General features: G+C 32.8%; 1 protein-coding gene across 45 annotated transcripts in view; it reads left to right on the top strand.

Annotated features, from left to right (window-relative positions):
* celf4 (CUGBP, Elav-like family member 4) overlaps positions 1-21,005 on the top strand; it is a 257,804-nt gene that overhangs the window by 205,456 nt on the left and 31,343 nt on the right. For 28 of the 45 annotated variants that reach the window (XM_073934464.1, XM_073934460.1, XM_073934454.1 and 25 more), the window contains 2 exons: positions 9,343-9,391; positions 18,578-18,706. In XM_073934464.1, coding sequence (XP_073790565.1) covers positions 9,343-9,391; positions 18,578-18,706 — 178 coding nt within the window. The remainder of the gene's footprint in view (positions 1-9,342; positions 9,392-18,577; positions 18,707-21,005) is intronic. The other 17 variants (XM_073934465.1, XM_073934456.1, XM_073934449.1 and 14 more) reach the window with 1 other exon arrangement.

The following is a 21,005-nucleotide window of genomic DNA, read 5'->3' as shown; positions in this document are numbered from 1 at the left end:
AATGTTTTACTGAAGGCAAAAGACACGTATGTCATACATCAAATGACCCGAGTTCAAATAAAGCAACGTCAAATTTTTATTTTTGAGTCCAATTTAGGCCCTGCATACATGTATATCAGAGGTGCCCAAACTTTTTCTTATAAATTAGGGTAATTTGCTAATTTATTTAAAAATATCTTAAAATAACTTGAAAATTATGCTTTATATAAACTAAAACAGCATTATTTTTGCATTTCATAATGAACTTATCACAGTAAAAATAAAAACTATTTCATTTATAATAGAGTTACGCTAGTTTTTGCCTTAATTTGCTGACCGAAGTCTTATTTATCCGTCGATTGACATTATTTAAATAGAAAAAAAATTGATTAATTTATAACATTTAATTGAAACATTTCATTTTTGCTCAGCAATAAAACAAACAAAAAAAGGTTATGTCAAATTAGAAATGATGTTGTGTTAAAGGTATTCGCCCCAACACTCTCCATCATTCTACCTGTCTTCTGAGATGTTGGATGGTGGAATTCTAGTGCATCATTGAAGTTTTCTAACAACACACTCAAATCTAAATCCATTCCAAATCATGCAAAGATAGCATTGACTTTACGACCATTTGAGCATCAGAAGCAGTGATATTACACTGAATTAAACATGCAGGCGGTGTATATAACAGCTCATTACGGCTTTCTGGAGTGCGTTAAAAATAGGCTAACAGGAGGGGGGGAAAACAGCCCCGTAGTGAAGGACACTCCCTCAGCGCAGACATGTCAACACACACACACACACACACACACACACACACGTATGTTTATGTGGCCATTTAGCCCAGTGTGTGTGTACGTATATCTGTGTGAGTTACATCACCATAAGGCCGTGCCATGCTGAGGCTCAGTGGCAGAAATACAGTACAGATGGAGACAGAAGGACTGAGAGAGAACAACAGCTAAAAGCATTCTCTTTGCTTATATTTTTATAAAGACGGGTCTTTGGTGGTATTTTAAGGGGATGCTTTGCATATTTTTTGCGCTTGTATTTGTGTAAACGTACAGGAGGCTATTTCTGCTTCTACTACTCTTCTGTTCCTTTGTGTAAAAGGTTTGGCTTCTGTGAATGTGTGATGTGGAGCTCAGGGAGGCTGGGTTATTTATTTTTTTGTGTGCTGCTCAATGCTGCCATCTTGCTGTGGCGGGTGAAAGTTCCTCCAAGGGTCTCTGAAAGCAGAGTTTGGAAGTAATGTGGAAGGCCTGTGGCGCAGCACAATGACAAATGTCTCCAAATGCCACATTATGTTTCATTCAGTTCAGCTTTATGTCATGCGGTTTAATGTGAGCGCAAGATCTCATTCAACATGTATCTGTCAGCGTCACCCTGAGAATCTGAGTGTCTGTTTTTTTTTGTTTTTTTTTTTGCTTGTCCTGTCGAGATGCATAAAGGCTGAATATGTGAGAAATGCTATCTTAATTGTAATATCTAATAAAAAAATTTTGTAAGTATTATTAAAATTATTATATTTAAAAAAAATTTTATTATTATTACTAGTATTACTTTTATTATTACTATTAAACGGATATATTATTATTATTTTTTTATTATTATTACTTATAAAAACAGGAATATACATCAAATAATAATAATAATAATAATTGTTGCTGTTATTGTTTTTATTATTATTATTATTAATATTGTTATTATTTTTACATTTTAGTTTGTTGGTATTTCAAAATATTATGTTATTACATTTTTAATAGACTGTACTTCTGATGAGTGTATGAAAATCTTTTTCAAAAAATTATATATTCATATTATTATATTAAATATAGTAATATTTATTATTATTATTAATAATAATGATGATAATAATAAAAATACATTATTATTATTATTATGTGTTTTTACAATTATATTTATTTAATAAGATATATTATTATTAATATAACTATTAACCAGATATATATTATGATTACTACTACTTATAAAATCAGGAATGTACATAAAATAATAATATTTTTTTAAATAATAATAAGTGTTGTTATTATTATTATTATTATTATTATTATTATTATTATTATATTTAATTTATATTCCTGTTTTTAAAAGTATATAAGTATTTATACGTTTTTATTTGCAAAAATGCATTAGTTTCACAAAAATATGAAGCTATAAATTTAAAAGTGACTTTTTGAAATTGACAATTCTGAATTATATTATAAAAATCTAATGTTAGACATGAGAAAATTTTGTTTTAAATAATTTTTTTCACTTATTTGCATTTTTTTTTGCTTATTGTTGCCAGATGTAGACCAGATTTAAAATAAAAACATATTTATCAGAAATTTTCATCCAAATTGACTTAAAAAAATGTTCATTAAATATATCATCATAGGATCTAGAATAATTATAATTTAGAAAAAAAAAACAGTCTACTGTCTGTATAGCTACATGTTCTTGAAAATAAATACAAATTGTCAAAATTCTAATTAATATGTATTTTAAAAAATAATGTTCAATATGTTTAGGATTATAAATGTTAGAGCTTTTTTCTTAAGATCAGTTTTAATACAAAACGTACATAATATAAGAACGGTTTTCTTTTTACGTTTACTGTATGGCACTATAAAATGATATTTTAATAGGAAAAATATAAAATCTTTATAATTCAGTTAGAAGAAAAGTTTTTTATCCAATTTTTTGAAGTATTTTGATGACTATGAACACGTAAAAAACACACATTAGTTTAATTTAATACTGTTAAAAAAATAGTTAATTATTTTTTCTATACTTTTTTTTAGATAATTTGAGTAATCACAACCACATGCAAACGTCATTATATCAAATAAAATTTTCATTTTTTTTTAATTTTATTAAATTATTTTTGTATTATCTAAAACAAAATATGAAGATATAATATGAATATATAAATGCAAATATATATATAACATCTTATTATAATAAGCAGCATTTTGTGAATGCACAACAAGATTCACCCAGGGAATGGCAGTCTATTTAATCCATGTCTTGTGTTGGTTTATCGACCATTTTGAGGGATGTAAACAATAACAATGGTCCTAACGTGTTTCCTGGTTCACATTTTTAATTTCCAGAGCTTCTGAGAATCCCAAAACATCCACATATTGATAAATAACGTTGTGATAGCTGTTTTAACATTAGATTGAATTGCTCTTGTTTCACTGTAAAACCTAATAAGTTAAAGTAACTCAAACCATTTGAGGGAACCGATTGCAGCAAGCCATTTAAGTTTAAAAACTAATCCTAATGAGTGCTGTCAACTTAATCCATTTGAGTAAATGAAGCAATTTGAGCACAGGAAAACCCAATAAATGAAGAGAACTCAAACCAACTGAATACTGTAAAACCCAATAGGTTAAGGCAACTCAAACCATTTGAGGAAACCGATTGCTACAAACCATTTGAGTTAAAAAAAAAAAAAAAACTAATATGAGTACTGTAAACTTACCCCATTGAAGTAATGAGGTATTTAATTAACTAATTACCTTCAATACTGAGTTCAAAACTCTTTTCAAATGAGTAGAATTAACTGTCAGCTAATTTTGAGTTAGCTACACTCATTTCATTTGATAAAGTTGACTGTTGGGTTTACAGTGTACAGTTATGAAATAGTTTGACAACAGGCAGGTATTGTTCACGGGCCAATAACATCACCGCATTGAAATGGTCTTTACGTGTGTTGTGTTTGTGTGTGTGTAAGAGAGAAGGAGAGAGAGAAATTGTGGTTGTGGGAACACAATTAGAACACATAGCAGAGCCCACTTGTGCCATTGGGAGGATAACATTAAAATGTATGCGAGTAGAAGCCTGCTGGGAGGCAGAGACAGTGTGGGTGTGAGATTGTGTGTGTGTGTGTGTGTGTGTGTGTGTGTGTGGGGGGGGGGGGGGGTTGCTGTGACCTTGCTCTGCTCCCCGATCTATGTCCAAATCTAGCCCTCTCTCTCTCTCTCTTTCTCTCTCTCTCTTTTCACTATTCCCTCCGCCCTCACTATCAGCAGCCATGGTAAAATAAATAATGCATCAAAACACATTAAAAACATTAGCCAGGCTTTACTGCCAATAAAAGAGGAGGAGGAGGAAGATGCTGGGGAGGGAGAAAAACGTGGAGTGAGTGATCAGGTCTGAACTTTATGAAGTGTGAAAGTCCTGGACTCCATCCAGACTCCACAGGTGTGCTGACCAGGTGCACTGTGGGGATTTGTTTTTCTCTCTCTCTGTAATGAGTCACTGCGAGTCCACTTAAATATGCAGATGGAGGATGACTTTAATAAACATAATTGGTAGTTTATTGGCATTGCAGAGCTTTTTCTTTATTATTAGTTTATTGTAATTATGCATAAGCAAGGACGAGCGCAGAGATGAACATGTGACTTTTATTCAGTTTCTTTTATACCTTGATACACTTTCAGATGTTCCTTGCAGCTCCATGCTTTTATCAATTACTAATATATTCAGGTTTATTTCTTGATGTATATTCCGGCTTTATAAGTGATTATAAATATATAGTTTTTTTTATAGTATAGTTATAAGGTTTTTACATGTTTTGACTTTAACCATTTTAGAGCTTTTTTCTTAAAAAGCCCCAATTATGGGTTTTTGCAAATGAGCTTCCATGCAGTATAACACTGCACTAAGTGAATGAAAGCATTCAGCTGAGGTATAAATCTAAGAGTGCACCATGTTTAAAATTAGATTCTTTAAGAAAATAGTCGACTCAGAGTCGAATAAACTGAATCAAGTTGGGTTCATCAAGTTGGGTTTATATCAGCAAATATAAAGTGCTGGTTCTGGTAAAACGTGAACGTGCCTTTCCCCTTCAGACACTAGCAGAGCATGGGGGATCATGCGACTGAAAAAAAAAATATCTAAAAATAGTTTTCCTTATAAGGTCTGTAAGAAACGAGTAAAGAGTACATTTCTGTCTATATCTGAATATGGTGATCATCTTTATATGCACACAGCCGCTACTCTACTCAGAAAACTAGATTCTGATAATCATGCAGCAATACGCTTCGTCACAGGCGCAGACTCACGGACACATCATTGTATTTTGTACGATTCCTTAGACTTGTTATCTTTATATCAAAGGAGAAAATTACATCTGTACTGATTTATTTGAAAGGTTCTCTTAGATAAATTACCAACCTATCTTTCTAATTTGTTAACATTTTACAAATAACCAACCTACTAGGTCTGGTTCCTGTATTCGTCTTACAGTCCAAGGGTATTGTCAGAACTTGGCAATCGTGCTTTTTCCTTTTATGCTCCCAGGGCTTGGAATGACCTGCAAAATCAACTCAATCTTGACACACTTCCGACTCTTAAAGGACACTTGTAATTGTTATTTATTTGATTTGATCCTTTTATGAATGGTGATTTAGTAATTTTGTGGTATTGCTTTTGTGACACTTTGTGTGCTGCCTGCCATCTTGACCAGGTCTCACTGGAAGAAGAGACAGTACTGTCTCAATGTGATCTCCTAGCTAATATAATAAGAAAATAAATAGTCAATCTATTGCTGTGTTTGTCTTTGCATTTTTCTGATTTTTAATACAATAACCTATGCTGCAAAGCAAGATTGATCCGGCGTTTGCTATAAAAGGACGAAGCAGCGAAGACTATTATGTATGGTACTTTGTCAGACTTTGACAGGGACTTTGTCAGTAACTGTTACAATTTATATCAGGGGTTACCAAACTTGTTCCTGGAGGGCCGGTGTCCTGCAGATTTTAGCTCCAATCCTAATCAAACACACCTGAACAAGCTAATCAAGGTCTTACTAGGTATACTTAAAACACCCAGGCAGGTGTGTTGAGGTAAGTTGGAGCTAAAACCTGAAGGGACACCGGCCCTCCAGGACTGAGATTGGTGACCCCTGGTTTATATGAACCTTTATGAGAACCTTTCTTCTTCATCGGGATCATAACATGTAGGTATAATTAAAATTGTTGCCTTGTTTTCTGTAGTTTGCAAAATATGTGTTTAATTGTGTGTTGTAACTTGTAATCGCTACGCGCGGCTTGTAATCACTTATCTATTAAAGATCAGTGCTTGTACTGTATCTCTCAGGTTGAACCTTCATGATGCTATTTCGCATATTGCTTCAAAAACCATGTTGAAAACGTGACATGTGCTTCTTCCTTTACTGATTTAAATGCGTTTCTGAACTTGCGATCCTCTGCCATCTGTCTTTGCTATGGCCACCATGAGCTGTTCTCCACATGCGGTGCAGTCAATTTTCAAAATAGTTAAACTTTTGCCACTATGTGAATTAATTCTGAATGTGTGTGTCGTTGTTATTGGGTTAGTGTTATGAGTAGAGTTATAAGCTGGTGTTTAACTGCATTGCTTTATTGCATTCCTGCATTAGGCTCGCACACACTTCATAGCTGTGGTGGCCATTCCTCTCTGTCTCATGCTTAACGCAGTCGACCAGTCACAGCAGACTGGGTAATCGGACCAATCACAGCAGATTAGCTTTGCGCTAAGAAGGGGTTTGGTTACAAATGAATCACTAAATTAATATGGGAGTTATTGGAATAATTAGGAACAAAATAAATGCATATTATAGGACAATAAAATAAATTTTGACCTTGCATAGATATCAGTCTGTTGTTGGAGACCCCTAAAAGCAAAAAATGACATTTTATAATGCAAAATAGGGGCTTTTTAAGATAGTTTTTAATACAAAATGTATATATTATAATAATGATTATAAGTACAATGGTTTTTAAAATGTTTTGAAGTAATATGAATAGTATATTATACAATAATAAGTATAATATAAATGATAAATTGATTTGATATTTAATTTTTTTACATTTCAAATTAATTAATCACTGAAAATATGATTCAAAGATGATTATTTGATTTTCTTGATTTTTTTAAGATAAGTTGTTGTAAACAATTTATTTATGCTGAATTTAAACAAACAAATTAAGTTGAACATTACTAAATGTAATTTGTTTGTTTAAATTCAAGATATATAAATTGTCTGCTACAATTTTGCAGAAATCTTTTTTTCAGTGTACTGGGAAAAAGTATACATCACAGTTTCACACAAATATTAAGCACATTTTCAAAACTGATGTTTCAAAATTGATAATTGAGAAGACTACTGTAAAGAGACACAGATAAATCTGCACATATTCATAAAATGTCATGTTAGAAATGAGAAAATTTTATTAAATAATTTAATATAAAAAATTGCAGATTTTGTATGTATTTAATATTTATTTTGCATTATTTCTGCTTATTATTGCCAAATGTTGATATTTTTAAAAAATAATTAATTCATTTCATTTATTAGTTAATTTTTTAATTATTTATTTAATCAGATTCTTTCACCCAAAGCGACTTTAAAAGACGCAATCAGACAGTCAGTCATATTCCTGTTATTTTATATTATCATTGTAAACTGCTTCAAACGAAATATTAACCACATTTTATCACGTTTTCTTTTTATTTAATTTATTGAAAAGGCAGATCATGTTATTTTCATGTTTACTCTTTAATTAAAAATAAAAGGTCACAGTACATATTTATAAAAACAAAATAAGAAATAATTAAGTTAAAGTAGCAGAAATAAGAATGATGCAGTTAAACTGTAAATAAAATGACCAACACATCTAGTATAATAGCCATTATAATCATAATAGACATTAAAAGGATTCCATGTGTATAAAACCTTACACACACAATTATCAGGAGCTAAAGAACATTTTATTTAAGGATTTGATTAAACTGACCTGTACGACAGCACTATTCAGCCTTTTTTTTTTTATTACTCGAAGAGTCTTTTTCCTCAAGCACTTTCTGTTATGCAAAGACAGTTGCTTGTAAAATCTACATGGCAGATAATTGCCAGTGAAGGGACCTGCTGTGGACGATTGCTAGAGAAATGAAGTTTGTGTGTGTGTGTGTGTGTTAATTTTAGTTTTTTTTAGGCCAGTGCCCTGTCTGTCTGTCTATCTGAATGGCACGGTCCCGTTCTTCTCTTCTCCTTCCTGCTGGCACCGTGACAATTGGCATTATTAAAAATTGATTGCCGCAGACCGTTCCATAGCTTACATGTATTATTGAGCCGGAGTCAGTCGGGAATCTGCCACGAGTGAAGGAAGCAGAACGAAACACTTTATGATTGTGAATGTCTTTTAGCGAGACCTCACACACACACAGTCGCACACATTTCCATTCATACGCATAAACACAGATGGATGCAAATGTGCTTGTATAAATGAGATGTATACCGTGTTGAGTGTTGCTCAGACTTGTGTTTCTTTGAATATTTGCCTCTGGATTGCGCCGTCGTTCTGACAAACGCTTGCCTTTTCCATTTGGAATGTGGTGATTGTTTTGCAAAATGCATTATTCTACCAGACAAAGAATATTTTTAAGTGATAATGAATTGCATCGCACCATCTCTCCAGCTTAATAATGTGTTGAGATATTTGTGTGTGTGTGGAATATTGCAAAGTGAAATTGCTGTCGCTCACTGGTTATGGTGGTAATTTAAATTTATGACCTTCTATTCTTTGTTTTTTTGTTTTTTTTTTTAAGTAGTATGAGAAAAGAATAATCTGCTGCCTGTTTCATGTGCCAGGGTGGATCTGTTGTATTTGTGTGATAGTCAAGCATGAAAAAGCAATCATTTATGAATATTAAATGAGAAATCAGAAGTCCACAAAACTCAATTAATGTCCGTTTCACTATGTTATTGAAAATGATTTATTCCAAACCAAGCAATGACATGACTTGGGAGATATTGTGGTGTATATAATACGTTTTACAATAGCAATATAGTGTTGTCACGATACTGGAATTGAGTACCAATCGGTACTGAAATCCATTTGCCGCTAACATTTGAGCACATTCTTGAACAGCGCTCAACAGAAATGACTGTGATTGGCCTTGAAGGTCATCAGTTCAGCAAACTCACTGCTGTTAACTGAGTGTAAACACAGATACAGGGACACTGGAGCACAAATGTACCCACACATAAACTATTTCTACCAGAATGTTTCCAATTTTAAATGAACATCTTTAATCTTGTGACAAAAAAAAGAAAAAAAAAACATTGACAAGCAGTTTTTTTTTGTGTTTATATGTGTGTTTAGGGTATTTCATCAAATGTTATACACACAAACACTTCTGCAACGGCTCACATCCCACATACTGACACCAAGCGCAAAAAAAGTGATAATTTCCCTTGAAAAGTTTTTGCGCTCAACTGCAAATCTAATGTCTTCTCTTGTCTTTTTCCCCCTTCTTCTTTCTGTCTGTCCTGTCTTTTCCTCGTCTCTCTCTATTGCACAGATGAACAGGCCAATCCAGGTGAAGCCAGCTGACAGTGAGAGCAGGGGAGGTAGATTTACACTTCTCTTTTTTTTATTCCTTTTTCCTTTTCTATTTCTCCCCCCAACGTTCTGTCAGTCTGAATCAGTGTCTCCATTACCGGTGGATGTCCCTTCTTAAGTGTCACATATAATCACGCACCTCGATGAGAGTCGACAGTCATACAGGGCCCCAGAGGATCTTGGGACGGCCCTCACACGCCTTACATAAGCGCAGGTCACTCCTTTAGTTTCGTGATTACCCTTCACAGAGGTGCTGCCAAGAAACTGTTCTCCGAGTTTTACCGTTTTTGATGCGAATAAAGAAATAACCATTTTTGAGGCCACTTTTTTAGGGAAGAGTGCAAAAACAAATCTCGGATTAAGAGCTTTTAAAATTGCCAGTGGGGAAATAAGTGTATATCTTATAAGAACTTTATTATGATATCATAGAATCTTAAAAACGTTCATTTATGGCATTATAGGAACTTAAAAATGGTTCCGTATGACAATATAAAACTCTAAAAGCCTTGCGCTTTAATTTTATAGAAATTTAAAATTTCATGTCATCAAATGTTCCCTCGTGACTTCATAATAACTTGAAAAGGTTACACTTTAACTTCACAGAACTCAAAATGTTATTTTATAAAAATTACAAGAGCTTAAAAATGTTGCACTATGACATCATAAGAACTTACAAAGTCTTCACTGTGACATAAGGTTTTGAACGTTCCATTATGGCAAGGTGTCAAAGCCAGTTTCTGGAGAGTTGAAGCTCTGCACAGTTTAGTTCCAACCTTAATTTAACACACCTGATCAAACTAATTGAGTGCTTTAGAACTTTAAAAGGTTCCAGTATTCCATGACTAGAACTTATAAATGTTCCACAGTGACTTTAGAATTTTAAAAAGTGCCATTATGACATCATAAGAGCATAAATCATTCCTCTGTGATATTAGAACTTCAAAAGGTTCTATTTTCCATCAGTAGAACTTAAAACATTTCACTGTGATATTGGAATTTTAAAATGTTCCTTTATTCCATCATAAGAACTTAAAACATTCCACTGTGACATTAGAATTTCAAAAGGTCCCATTATTCCTTCAATAGATCTTAAAATGTTCCACTGTGACTTTAAAATTTCAAAAGGTTCCATTATTATATCAATAGATCTTAAAATGTTCCACTGTGACTTTAGAATGTTTAAAAGGTTCCACCATGACATCATAAGAACTTAAAATATTCCACTGTGACATTAGAATTTCAAAAGGTTCCATTATTCCATAAATAGATCTTAAAATGTTTCACTGTGACTTTAGAATTTTTAAAAGGTCCACTATGATATCATAAGTACTGTACCCAAAACATTCCACTGTGACATTAGAATTTTTAAATGTTCCATTATTCCATCATAAGAACATACTGTGACGGTAGAATCTCCTTCTCTATAACGTTATAAAAAGTTAAAAACCTTCCACTGTGAAATAGGAATTGAAAGAGGCTTGCACTAAAGGCTCCAATACATGACATCATTCATTCATTTTGTTTTCGGCTTAGTCGCTTTATTAATCCGGGGTCGCCAAAACGGAATCAACCGCCAACTTATCCAGCACATGTTTTATGCAGCGGATGCCCTCCAACTGCAATCCATTTCTGGGAAACATCCATACACACTTATACACTATGGACAATTTAGCATACCAAATTCACCTGTACTGCATGTCTTTGGACTGTGAGGGAAACCTGAGCACCCAGAAGAAACCCACGCGAACACAGGGAGAACATCCAGCTCCACACAGAAACACCAACTGACCCAGCCGAGGCTCGAACCAGCGACCTTCTTGCTGTGAGGCGACAGCACTACCTACTGCGCCACTTCGTCACCCTACATGATATCAATAGAACTTAAAAATATTCTACTGTGATTAGATTGAATCTGTTCCACTGTGATCATTTAACAAAACCTGCAATGTCATCAGACTGTAAAGCATGCTTGTTTTTAACCATTAATTCACTTGTAAGTGTGTGCGTCTGTGTGTGTGTGTTCATAAGTGTTGTGAGAATGAGTTTCTATGTGCTTTGCCTATGCACGTGTGTATGAGTAGTCTGGCAAGAACGAGCTGGTCTTTTTTGGGTCCGATTTTTCAGACAAGCGTGATTGATGGAGCCAAAGACAAAGCGAGACACACACACACACAGATGCACAGGACAGCTCTCCTTTCTTCAGTCTTTCCTTCATTTCACGCCATACGTTCCTTCCTCTAATTGAGGGCGTCTTCCTTTACTCACACTTGACAGGTCAATTGTCTTCATGGTGACGGACAGCTGAATTTATCCCCCTGTTAGCCCTGTAAAAATGCAATATATGTCCCAGCAAAGCCCTCGGATTCCACCGGCAAAAGCGAGGCGCCGTCCTCCACACATCTATTCACTAGTCATTTAAAGCGAAACACGGGATGGAGAGACAGAGCTAAAGGTCAAAGTGGGAAAGACAAGGAAAGGAAGTGAGAGACGGAAAGACAGAAAGAGACTTGAAGGAGAGTTAGAGGGATGCGGCGGTGGTCATCAGAGGCAAATCAGGATGGATATCAGAGAGAATGAAAGGAAACAGTTGGAGATAACTAAAGAAAAGACTTGTTCTTCCAAACAAAATAGCTATTTTGCTGGAGTGTGCTTTTCTATTATGAGTATGTTTGGTCCTGGAGCAACTTTGATATAAAACGAGCAGACATCTGTTTACATTTTACATTCACACATGAAAATGCATTACATTTCTTTAAATATTTTTCTTCATTACAAAAAATAATGTAAAATATATACAGATAAAGTCAGAATTTTTAGCCCTACTGAATTATTAGCCTCCTTGTTTATTTTTTCCCTAATTTCTGTTTAACAGAGTGAAAATTTATTCAACACATTTCTACACATAATATTTTTAATAACGCATTTCTAATAACTGATTTATTTTATCTTTGCCATGATGACAGTAAATAATATTTGACTAGATATTTTTCAAGACACTTCTATACAGCTTACAGGGACATTTAAAGGCTTAATTAGGTTAATTAGGCAGGTTAGGGTAATTAGGCAAGTTATTTTTCTAATGATGGTTTGTTCTGTAGACTATCAGAAAAAATATAGCTTAAAGGGGCTAATAATTTTGACCTTAAAATGGCTTTAAAAAAATTAAAAACTGCTTTTATTGTAGCCGAAATAAAGCAGCTACGACTTTCTCCAGAAGAAAAAATATTATCAGACATACTGTGAACATTTCTTTGCTCTGTTAAACATCGTTTGGGAAATATTAAAAAAGAAATAAATTCAAAAGGGGCTAACAATTCTGACCTCAACTGTATTTTAAAGATTTCATATCTTATATTTACCTAAATCATCTTTCTTTTAATTAAAAACGGCATTTTAAATATACAAAATGAAAAGTTATTCATATATGTTAAAGTATAAAATTAGCAAACAATGTACAGTATACATTTATAAATACATTTACAAAATGTATTTTTTTGTTAAACATTTTTAAAACTTTTTTTGTGCTTTGTAAATTAATTCAATAGTTTATTGGAACTTGTTAATTATTAATATTGTTTTAAAATAAACTTATTTTTAACTAATTTATGAAAATGTACAATTTAAATGAATAAAAGTTTATTATTTATGTTACTTTTATACTTTTATCTTAAAAAAACATTTTTCTTTGAAAGATAAAAAAACATACCATATTTCTTTTATTATTTGTTTTATATTAATACCTTTTAAATGACTTTATGATTCATTTAATTAATAAAAAAGCTTATTTAAAAAAAATATATTTTAACTATAGACCTATATGAACTGCTCAAGAAAATAAAGGGAACTCTTAAACAACACAATGTAACTCCAAGTATTTCCTTTATTTTTTGAGCAGTATATTTCAAATCAATTCTTAAATAGTTTTATAACAATTATATTATTATAATTGTAATTTAAATTATCATTGTATTATTATTTCTTTCTTTTGTAATATATTAATTATTTACTCTTTGATACCTTTTGACTCAAACCTTCTTCAGCTTGTTGATTATTTGTCTTCACATTTTCTCCCTCTCAATTTACATGCTGTTTGATTTTCAGCTAAACACAAGCATATTCAGTGACATTACTCTGTGTGTGCGTGCGTGTGTGTGAGTGATCCTGCATATTCTCATCCCACTTGTAAACATTCCCCTCTGTGAGACCGAACTGGAGATTAGTCATGTTGACTGGACAAGGACAGCTTTTCAGAGACACATATAAACATCAACACATGAACAAACACACACTCATACACAATACTGCTCATTAATATCCATCATACACACATACATTATGCAAACCCAACATTTAGTTGCTGAAAGCACATTTTTATGTAATCATTTACATGCAGTCGCAGTGTACAAAAGGTCAGAGACCGATATTAAAAATGCTGAAACTGCTGATCTCCTCCTCTTTGTATTTATATTTTTAGACTATTTATGATTTTTATTTATTTATTTATTTATTTATTTGTTACAGAACAACCCATTCCACACCAATTTAACCCCTTACAGATGAGGTTTTAAAATAATAATATTAATAATAATAATATAAAAATAAAATAAGAAAAATATTACAAAATAAATAGAGATTTATTCAAGTTACATTGTATTACATTGCAGTTACATCAAATTACATTGTGATAGGTTAATTAACCTTTAAATGTACTTATCTAAATATCTGAAAACTATTAGTCTTCATTTGTAGACATGCAGTCATGACAAATGTCCTTAAATACAGATGTGCTGTGAATGAGAATTTTCTCAATATTGTTCAAATATAAAATAGTGTTGCCATAGTACCATATCTTCAGGCTAAATTAAAAAAAAATTATTAATAACTTTAGCTTATGACATTTGGTACTATAGCAACACTTATGTTTTTTTATTTTTTATTTTTTGTATAATATTAATTTTGTTATTTTTTTTATTCTTATTTTAGAAACATTTCATTTGGGAGCAGGTTCAATGTAAAAAATATGTTGTATATGTTTTTAGTTGATTGTAACTTGTTAAACTAAATTAATCTTGTTCTAACTTAATTTTATATGTTACGCCAGCTGTTTTAAGTCAGTTTAACATAATATAAGCTCAATAGACTCATAAGGTTAATTTGATTCAGCCTAAAAATGTAAGGCAATCAAGATTTTGCAGTGTATTGGTCTGTGATTATTTACTTTATTCCTTATTTTGAAAAAATAAAAAGTATAAAATATTATTTTACATTCATTTAGTCACATTTGCATTGCACTATTTTCATATTTATTTGTTAAAAACAATAGTTGATAATCATTTTTATAGTATGTTATAATAGTGTTGTCATAGTACAATATCTCAAGGCTAAATTAATCATCTTTATTAATAACTTTATCTTTTAAGATGTGGTACTACAGCAACGCTGTATAGCAGTTATAATTTTCTAAACATTTAATTTGGGAGCAGGTATTAAACTGTTATTATTTACATTATTTCTTATTTTGAAAAAAAAAACAATAAAGGTATAAAATAATATTTTATTTAAAAAAAATTCTGAACATTTGATTCAGAAGCAGGTATTGGTCTGTGATTATTTACATCATTGCTTATTTTAAGAAATAAAAGCAATAGAAAGTATGAAATACAATTTTACAGTTACATTTATTCACTTTCAGTTTACTATATTCATAATTATTTATTAAAAGCAATAAGAGCTGATAACTGTCTAATAGTATATTACATTTTCATTTACAGTATATGGCAATGTTTATATTTTGTAATAAATGCAGAGCATAATATATTTTTTCAAAAAATTACATTTTAAGAGCAATTTGTGTGTTAGTCTTATGTTATAATTTTTATAGTCATATTTTTTTAAAACTAATAAACCTATTAGTAAACATTTTATAAATAAGTGTCTATGTGTGTGTGTGTGTGTCATATCCAGTCTAATTCCCTCTGCTCCCTATAAATGTGTTTTTTTACTCTGTGCCTTGTCTTGAGTTTTAAACATGTAACATTGACACACCAATTACAGCCTAATAAAAACCTGAAACAATAGCGCTTTTGTTCCCCTCACGCTGATGTGTAATTCAATAATGTCTACATAATCTGATAAATAAGAGCACAAACAATAAACAAGGACTCCTGAGGTGGCAGAATCGACTAGGCGAAAGGTTCTCCACAGATTCCTCGCTCATAAACTCATTTCATTATACAGTAGCACCGACAGGCTTTCATACCGCCGCGCCGGATTTACACATAGAAAATTGTCAATTAGGGTGGATAAAAAGCATGCATTGTGGGATTGATAGATCCAACGTCTTTGAAGCGCTTTTATTTATTGTCGGACTTTTAATACGTTTGCTGTTGAACTTTGCGAGGGGCGACTTTTAATCACATTTTTGTTTTCACCCAGCACCGTGCTTGTTTAGTTTGAATAGAATTAGAAATTTGAGTCATCTTAGATCCGCTAAACCGTCCAACTTGCCCATGAACATGACTGTTGTTTTGATATATGGCTAAAAAAAAACACTTCACAAAGAAATATGTGCAGTCATGTGATAAATAATTAGATTCATTAACTATTATGTCGACCCAGGACAACACACACACTCATTTCTCATGGAATTCTGTGCCTCTAATACCTTAAATTGACAAAAACTGATTAATAATATGTCATTGGGAAAAAGAAGTTACCTAGCAGGCAGCATGGTCACTCAGTGGTTAGCACGGTGGCGCTGGGTCAGTTGGCATTTCTGTATGGAGTTCCCATGTTCTCCCCTTGTTGGCGTGGGTTTCCCCCGGGTGCTCCAATTTCCCCACAGTCCAAAGACATGTGTTATTGGTGAATTGAATAAACTAAATTGACTGTAGTGTATGAGTGTGTGTTTGAATGTAAGTGTGTATGGATGTTTCCCAGTACTGAGTTGCGGCTGGAAGGGAATAAGCTGGTGGAATAGTTGGCGGTTCATTCCACTGTGGTGACCCCTGATTAATAAGGAACTAAGCCAAAGGAAAATGAATAAATGATTGAGTTACCTAGCAACAGAATATCAAATGTTTGCTAATCAATTTTTTTTGATTGATTGAAACCAACAAGACCCGCCTCTTTTTGATATCGCTGCTATCGTTACTAGACACACCCCCTTATTGCTGATTGGCAGGGTGTGTTGAGGCCGTATTTGTAATTGAATATCTCTGTTAAAATAAAAACAATGACTGTAGTGGCCTGACTTTATTTCATTCACACACATTTCATTCTAACATTGGTATTTTATGTAAAAAGCAAAACACAGAACAGTATTTTATGACCACAATAGTAAAATTGACTGCACGCATTTTACCATCTTTTTTTCTTTGACTTAAAACAGGGGTTCTCAACTGGTTTGGCCATGGGACCCACATTTTTACATGGTCATCAAGCCGCAACCCAAATTTTAAAAAACTACTATACAATTTTAGGAATTATAATTAATTTGTATTTATTTGTTAAAATACACAAGTAGTGACTAATAGATCATAAGAAAATCCATAAGACTTACAAATAAACAATATTTTATTGCTGTCATTTAACAAAATGTATCAAATTATAAAAATATTACAAAGTAAAAACGACAAATACTGTAAACAGTGGTTAGGGTAAGGAAATGTTCAGTTACCATGAACTAAACTGAACTGTTAGTAAGAACTGTCTGGTTTCTAAATGTCATTTTAGTTTAGAAGATTTTGTGCTCTCACACCTCACTACTTATGACACTGAGTCTTTAAGTCTTTTTTTACTGTCAATATATATAAATCCATACTTTATATATTCAGGGTCGTACTTGCGCTTGGACATATTTGTTGCTATAATTAAATGAAATTTCACATGTCAAACAGTATAGTTGTCGTGCACGCATTTCAAAATAAAAGTCAAAATAAGCACAAAATTGTACTTTTTTTTGACTACACACTCCGTGACCCACTAAAAATGTTCCCACGACCCAAAAGTGGCCCACTAGTTGAGAATCCACTGCCTTAAAATATGTTTTTAAAGGTGAAGGTAAATATTTTGTGTGTGGTTAATTATGGTATATTGAAATGAAAAAGAGATTGTAGTTAATCATCAAGTAGCCATCTAGTTAATGACACAATGTGATTGACAAATGTATTTTTAAATGTTTCGGATTGTTGGAATTATTGTATTGATGTAGACATGATGATAATTGATATACTTTTTTCCTATGAAATAATGTCTTTGAAGGTAAAGATAAATATATGCTTGTGTGGTTAATTATAGAATAATGAAAAGAAAATAAGTTTGTTTTCAATCATCGAGTGGCCGTCACACTTCGGAAGCCATTGTGTCGAATTGATTGTGTTTTGTATCACCTGAAGAATGTAAAATAAAAACTGTCGGAAGCAATTATTAGATGAGTGTGAATCAAGACCTTTTAAACAATAGTATTAACCAGATTAACGAACCAAAAAGTTTTTTTTAAACCGCGAGCGCGCAGGGCAAACTTCATTACTCTGTGCCTTAGAATATCAAATCATTTGTTGCCTAGCAATTTTCTGCTAACAAAAACGTCCTGATTCGCAAAAACATAACTTCATACATGTCTCTCAAACTCAAACTGTCTCTCAAACAGCAGAAAGCACAAGGGTATCTATCTGGACCAGCAATGGGACCATAACCAGTTTCAAGATTTACTGCGGTTTGAAAAAGTCGAGGTGCAAATAAAATCTGTTATATCGTTCCTATGTTGTATGTTTTGTTTTTATTTTCACGTTTTTTACAATTATTTTATTCCATTTATTTGGGCTACAGTATCTCCAGCAAAAGCATCACGTCAAAAGCATCTGAAAAAGAAATAGCTTATGAACCAACAGTTGCCCCGCCTCCAAGTTATTCTGATTGGCCCACTGCTATGGAACTGACAGCGACGAGCAGCCCTGCGTGTGAAAGTTGAAGATCTTTTAACTTGACACAGCATCTAAAAAAATGCGGTGCTCATGTGCATGCCGCTTCAACAGACAGGAGATGCGAGCGTAACGGTCACACACAACAAAATAGCGGGCTGGAAAGCAAAAACGCATTCTGTGTGAACAGCCCCTTTGAAGTCCTGCTGAAAGATTGTTGATGTTAAAAGCTGTTTTGTGTAGTATGTGAGGATGTGTCTGTGTTTGTTTCAGAAGACAGAAAACTGTTTGTGGGTATGCTGAATAAGCAGCAGTGTGAGGATGACGTGCGGCGTCTCTTCGAGTCTTTCGGCAGCATTGAGGAGTGCACCATCCTCAGAGGACCTGACGGAAACAGCAAAGGTTTCACTGCATTCACTCTCACTTTATACACTCAGTGGAATGAACACTGATGAAGATTTAGTGTTCTGTCACATGAGCTTTTAATATTGCTTTCTTATCAAATATGTGAAATATTATCCTATTTTGTGGCTGTTTATTTACAATATAAATGGTGTTGGTCCTACTCAGTCTTATTTAGTAACTTATTAATTACTTAATTACACTTGCATATTTTAAATAAACAATGTAAAATGTTATTGTAAAATTTGAATTAATTATTACTTTATTATGTGAAATATTATGCCATTTCATATTTTTTTATGAATATATGAGTATATCAGTTTCTATGAAATAATTTGAACACACTGTTAAATAATAGTAATTATATTAATAACAAAAAAATGTTGCCTTACAGCAAGACAGTGAATGGGTGTTTCCCAGTGTTGGGTTGTGGCTGGAAGGGAATCTGCTGCATAATACATATGCTGGATATGTTGGCGGTTCATTCCACTGTTTAATAAAAGAACTAAGCCGAAAAGAAAATGAATGAATGAATGTTAGTTATTATCATTAACTATAACTAGGCCCACACGGAATCTGCGCGTGCAGAATTCTACAGATTTTCCGCAGAATTCCACAGATTTCTGCAGATTTTTAGCCTATCAATAATTCTTTTTATTTGCTTGAGTAAATGTGTAAATCTGAATTTATTCAGTAATTTATTACTTTTTATTTAATATATTAAGGTTTTAGTTATGATACTCCGCTGGATACTCCCAAAATAATTCCGCAGAAATCCGCAGATTTTTACCAAAATTCTCCACAGAAATAACAAAAAACCTCATAGATTCCATCTGGCCCTGACTAAAACTAAAACAACAACACTCTATATTTGGTTTGGTATATGTTTTTAACCGTGTATGGATGTTTCCCAGTGATGGGTTGCAGCTGGAAGGGTATCCGCTGCTCAAAACATATGCTGGATAAGTTGGTGGTTCATACCACTGAGGTTACCCTGGATTAACAAAGGGACTAAGCCAAAAAGAAAACGAATAAATGAATATGATTTTAACCAAATATATTTATGTAACTTGTTTAATAGGGCGAGTGCCCAAAGAAATGATGTTCAAGTTTGTTTTTATGTAAACAAATATCTAATAAAAATATCCAGAGAACTAAAATACTGTTTATTATTATATTTAAGGTCTTTATAATTAGACATGAGGTAACTTTTTATTTTAAGGGTCCAAAATAGTGCATTAGTTAAGCATTAATTAATTAATGGTTAATTTGCTCAAAAGTTTAAAACAAAAGCACTAGTAATCAATGGTTAACTAAACATTTTAAGGGTTCCAAACAATGCATTATTTACGCTCAATCAAATCTTGTAAATCATGTTTAAAATGTTCACAGTTCTGCATCAGTTAAGCATTAGCAAACCCATAATTCATGATTAACCGAGCATATAGTAAAGGCATTTGAACCATTATTTACAATTTGATAAGCCATTTAATGTTTATTTTATTGGTTGTGCAAGTAAACTGAACAGCAAGCTAGTAATTGTTTAATTACTGTTATTTTTTTAATTATATATGGCTAAAATAGTGGAAAAAAACTTTAATAATAATAACAATAATTCCTTACATTTCTACGGTGCTTTTCTGTACACTCAAAGCGCTTTACACATTAGAGGGGAATCTCCTCATCCACCACCAGTGTCCAGCATCCACCTGGATGAACACATATTGCGCCAGCTGATTGGTGGAGAGGAGACAGTGATGATATGGTATGATATGGTTAGAAGGCCATGATGGACAGAGGCCAGTGAGCAAATTTACCCCTACTTTGTTTCGAAGTGCCATGAGATTTTTAGGGATTATAGAGAGTCATCCGAAAGACGGCACTCACTGAGCAGTATAGAGTCCTCTCCATTATACTGTGGCATTAGGACCCACACAGATCGCAGGTTGAGCACCCCCTGCTGGCCTCACGAACACCACTTCCGGCAGCAACCTAGCATTCCCATGAGGTCTCCCATCCAGGTACTGACCAGGAGCAGCCCTGCTTAGCTTCAGTGGGCAACCATGTGAGAGCTGCAGTTTAACCACATGTCCTAAAATTAGTTATGTCCATTGGGTGATATTCAGGTTAATTGACTAGAACTAGCTAGTAGCTAATTAAGACTAAAATCTCATTAATACAGTGCTAATAAAGGAATTTTGAAATAAAACGTATATCCACATTAATTATGACACTTATTAGGGAATATTTAAGTTTATTTGACTTAAACAGGATAATATTTAAGGTTAAAGTGTCATTA

Source organism: Danio rerio, chromosome 21 (genome assembly GCF_049306965.1).
Source record: "Danio rerio strain Tuebingen ecotype United States chromosome 21, GRCz12tu, whole genome shotgun sequence".
Lineage (NCBI taxonomy): Eukaryota > Metazoa > Chordata > Actinopteri > Cypriniformes > Danionidae > Danio > Danio rerio.
This window is presented reverse-complemented; position numbering and strand designations above follow the sequence as displayed.